This window comes from Primulina tabacum, chromosome 4, assembly GCF_025594145.1.
Source record: "Primulina tabacum isolate GXHZ01 chromosome 4, ASM2559414v2, whole genome shotgun sequence".
NCBI lineage: Eukaryota > Viridiplantae > Streptophyta > Magnoliopsida > Lamiales > Gesneriaceae > Primulina > Primulina tabacum.
The window spans coordinates 6,548,842-6,553,242 of NC_134553.1; the positions used below are offsets into that span (position 1 = coordinate 6,548,842).

The 4,401-nt window shown below is 35.8% G+C and overlaps 1 protein-coding gene across 1 annotated transcript; it reads right to left on the bottom strand.

Annotated features, from left to right (window-relative positions):
• Positions 1–465: 465 nt before the first annotated feature.
• On the bottom strand, positions 466–3,159 carry LOC142542838 (ACT domain-containing protein ACR8). The gene is made up of 8 exons (XM_075649683.1): positions 3,094–3,159; positions 2,940–3,014; positions 2,213–2,258; positions 2,014–2,128; positions 1,809–1,876; positions 1,135–1,701; positions 929–1,033; positions 466–838 (listed from the first exon to the last, which is right to left on the bottom strand). Exons 2-8 carry the CDS (start codon positions 2,999–3,001, stop codon positions 476–478), a joined length of 1,326 nt encoding a protein of 441 aa, XP_075505798.1. The 5' UTR covers positions 3,002–3,014; positions 3,094–3,159; the 3' UTR covers positions 466–475.
• Positions 3,160–4,401: the final 1,242 nt, after the last annotated feature.

Genomic DNA, 4,401 nt, shown 5'->3' on the forward strand with positions numbered 1-4,401 from the left:
AGAAATGTTTCGACTTAATTCAACTCATCCACACCTGGTGACCTCCCAAAGAAAGAGTTGTGGAATAAATCAAACACAAAAAAAGTTGTAAAGTAAGAGAGAAATCCTTTCCTTGAAAATAAAAGTAGAAATATTTACAAGATTTCAACATGCTCTCTTTCTGCCAGCTAAGGGAGACAAGTAATGACCACCCACCCAAGACTTTTCACTCTAGGAATTCCCGACTCCCCCAACCAATTTCAAATCTCTCCCTTCTAACAAACCGACATTTAAAAAGAAAAGAATGGGCCCCCATTGCATCTACCATTCTCTGTGCATATATTTCCGAAACCTGTCCAGCCAACAACTTTTAACTACCATCACCAAATAAATCCACTTTGTAAGTAAATTCCATTTACTATGTACAAAATGCCCAGCTCATTATACTACCCCTCTAAGCAAAGAATATCTCGCCTCACAAGTTGCTTTTTACCAATCAAGAAAAAGATCTGATCAATCCCAAATTGTATAGATTCCTCCTCACAAGGCTTCCAATTGAGAACAACATGGCACCTCCCGTACCCACCGTGGCCTCTTCCTTTTCGCCTTTTTGGTGGTATATAAAGGGCAGTTCCTTTACTTTCAGATTACTCAAGCCAATCCTCTGCCGAACCGATTCAATGATCTTGGAATCTGGAACGTTCCCTAGGGCATCCGTCACGTAAAAAACATTATGGGCCGTTTCAACCGCCGTGGATATCTCAGCCCTTGTGACATTTAGGCCATTTTCACGAAATGTTCGAGTCACATCAGCTAGTAGTCCTTTTCTATCAGATGTACACAACTCAAGCCTCACACCCTGTGGTAAAAGAAACAAGAACGTTAAATTATTTAACCGTACAAGAGAAGAGACCATATCAAATGAACGACTAAAGAACCACTTTCAGACCTGAGACGCCCTCCTTTCAATTGCAGCTCGTAAGCAAAGAACAACACGTTGTTTCTCAGCTTCTGAGCTAATCGGGGTTCCATCCATGTGTCTCATGAAGAATTCCTACAATAAAAAACCATTTTATTCCATTTCACCTCTAATCATACAATAATCGTACACACCACAAGACAAAATTCAACAAAAGTTAAAGAACATATGTATACCAAGGATGCTCTATCTCCGGTTGTGTCAACAGTGGCATGAAATACGACATACTCCATGTCTGTTAGCGTGCAGATGACATCAAACAAAAGCTTGGTTCGATCCTTGGACTGAATATTTACGACCGAATAATCTCTCTCCAAATAATTCTGAACCGAGACAATAGGGGAATCACCACTAGTCTTGATGATTGGTTTCCTCTCATAATCACGATCGGCAAACATCATTTGATGAAGCCTTCTCTCAGTATGTGTGACAGCCATCGAGACGACGGTACTGGCACTTCTGATATCATTATCACCTTTAAGCACATTCCTCAACATGGCCTCGATTGTTTCTATTTTCTGCAAGTCCTCAATCGGTGAGCCCGAATGGTCATCCTTTATGTAAATCAAGGAAGCAATTCGACCATTGTGAGTCCAGACCTTAGCTTCGACCACATTGCAGTTCAAATCCGATAGAACAGCAAAAACCTCAGATAAAAGACCAACTCGATCTGTACCAGTTAATTCTAATGCTGTTAAGCCGTTGAAACTTCTAGATCTTTTGCAGTGAGCTGTCTCAAGAGACTGCAATAGCAAGGCCAAAATCATCAATTAACAACAGATTAAATTAAATTTATCCATATCTTCTCGATTAAACTTTGATAAATCATTACAAAAGAAAAAATAATTACCTGTTCAATGTAACTCAACACGCTTTCGTCGGTTAATTTGTTTCCGTTCAAATCAGTCACGTGAAAAACTGCAGCTTTCACAAGAAATATGAAACCGTACAGTGAGAACAACCTCATTGAAAACCAATAAAGCCCATTTATTATGTGGATTAAATGGCAATTAAAGCTAAAGGGGAAAAAACAGCGGCGAGTGTCGGGTACGCACCGTCCATAAACCACAGACCATCGGAAGAAATATAAGCCTTTTCAATAGACAGATTTAAATCTATAAGAATTTGAACGGCATCCAACAGGATCCTATGCTTTCTCCCACTATCAATCTGCAGGAAAATAGAAACTAATTAACCACAATATTCCTAAATTAACATACGAATTGTATTAATTTTTACTAATCAGCGGCTTACCATGACTCGCGTAGCGGTTGCGCAACCAGCATTGTCGATCATGACCCTGCAAGATGGCGACGGGGAAACAGTCAGATGAGGGCATTGTTGGAATATTATTCAAGGGATGGGAAGATTGAAGACCGAAAAGTGAAGGAGTCAGAGTAACTTGAAAGGAAAGAAATCAGCGAAAAATTCAATTATTACATAAAATTTTGAATAATTCTGTAGAGTTTTCTTCAATTAAACAGTGAGGAGTTAACTCTCCAGAGATTATGAAAATAGGGAATAATCATCAAATCCTAACATACCAGGTTCAGTTAAATGTCTGTCGAAGGAGATAAACAGGGAACTAAAAAATTTTCTAGTTTAAACAGATCTTACAAAGCCCGGAAAATCACTGTAATTTAAAAACGAAAAACTGAATCCTAACCGGGGAGTGTATTTTGAGAAATCGCTTTGCCACCAAAAATATCAGAGCAACTTTATCTAGAAAAACCCAGAAAATAAATTTTACAATAATATCTGGGGGAAAGTTTGAACCCATAACATTTTCCACAAACCAGAAAACTCATAATAAGCACAAATTGACACCCAAAAATCGGATAATAAAATTTAAAATCCCGAACGATACACAGAAAACCCCCTCCCCCTCCCAAAAAAAAAAAAAAAAGAACTATAGAAACGACTCTTTCAACAGCGGAGACTCTCTGATACACACAGTTGAAAGATGACGAAGAAATCAAACCTTGGGGTAGACATTCTAGTAATAAGCTTCTCATATTCATCCAAATACGTTGGCCACTCCATAATTCTTCCACTCCTTGAAAAATAAAAAAAAAAAATCAATGGTTCTCGAAACTAATAAGACCGTGAATTCGACCTCCGTGGATATTGCGGACCTTACTCTCTCTCTGGTGAAAACCCTGGCAGACGAAGCATTCACGTTCAGTAATTTCTCTCTCTAAAACATCCACAATAGGGCTGGATTGCGTTGGTTCGCTCGAGAGGAAGGAGAGTATTTATATAAGGTAATAATTATTTTTTAAAATTTAAATATGATTATATTAAATCAGTTATGGAAAAAATTACCATAATAATGGGATTTTTTTAAGTTTTCTTAAAAGCCGGGTCCACGGAGAGAAGTATTGGCCAATCACATGCGTGACTAATGCTGGCTGCCCGTGCTGACCAAATTTGGCAATTCCTTTTTCAAAAAAATTCAACTGGGTAAGAATTGAGATACTTTAAAATTTCTCTTTCATTTCTAACGGAAAATACAGGTAATGTTTTTGTTAAAAGTTCAATGGAAAAAATATTAGAAATCTAAAAAATAATAGCCATGTCTACTTTCAAAATCTGAATACAGTGATATGTTATCATTTAGACAACGGATTAAAAAAATAAAGAGTCATAACTCCATGTACAACGAGATTTGTATAACAACAAAAATTTTATTTAATAAAATCTCACGATAAATTCAATATAAAATTTTAGGATATAAATGTTGTAAATGTAGATATATGATTATATATTTGTTGTAATTTAGCTTATTAAAAATAAAGCATAAAACAATAAATTGAGAAGATTAATTAAAGTTTACTTGATTACTGATATGTTAACTACCAATGAATTGATACGTGTCTAGATCCTGGGACATGGGGAGGTGTTTCGGATTGCCAGCGTGGACGACACTTCTGTTAAAGTTTTGTGCTTTGCGTGTACTCGACTCAAATGACTTGGAATTGTGAACGAACAAAAAAGAAAAGAATATTTGATGGGATTTGATGTATTTTTTAAACGTGAAAATTTATTTACATGCAAAACAAAGCCTATATGTTACAGATTTCGCTAAAATGTGATCCGAAGGAACCTTTTCATCCAAAAAAAAAAGATGTATTATATCTTTTCGGATATGTTGTTCCCGATATCTTAAATAACAGGTAAAAAAATGTTAGACGGTATCACGAATCTTTATTCGTCAAATAGATCAACTCTGTTCATATTTACAAAAATATTTAACTTAAAAATAATAGTTTTTCAAATGTAACCAAAATAAAAGATTTGTTTTAAAAAATTGACTCGTTAAACTGTCTCACGACTAGTTTTTCGAAACTTAAATAGCCATGTTCAATCTTTCCAATTCATGCAAAACAATTAGTGTTTATTGCAACTTAAGTTATTATGCATATATAGCTTAAATAGGAAAA

Coding starts and splice junctions, on each gene's coding strand:
- LOC142542838 (XM_075649683.1), bottom strand. CDS start 3,001: ATGGAGTGGCCAACGTATTTGGATGAATATGAGAAGCTTATTACTAGA. Junction 2,129..2,212: donor CAACCGCTACGCGAGTCATG/GTAAGCCGCTGA, acceptor ATTTTCCTGCAG/ATTGATAGTGGGAGAAAGCA. Junction 1,877..2,013: donor TGGTCTGTGGTTTATGGACG/GTGCGTACCCGA, acceptor TGAAAGCTGCAG/TTTTTCACGTGACTGATTTG.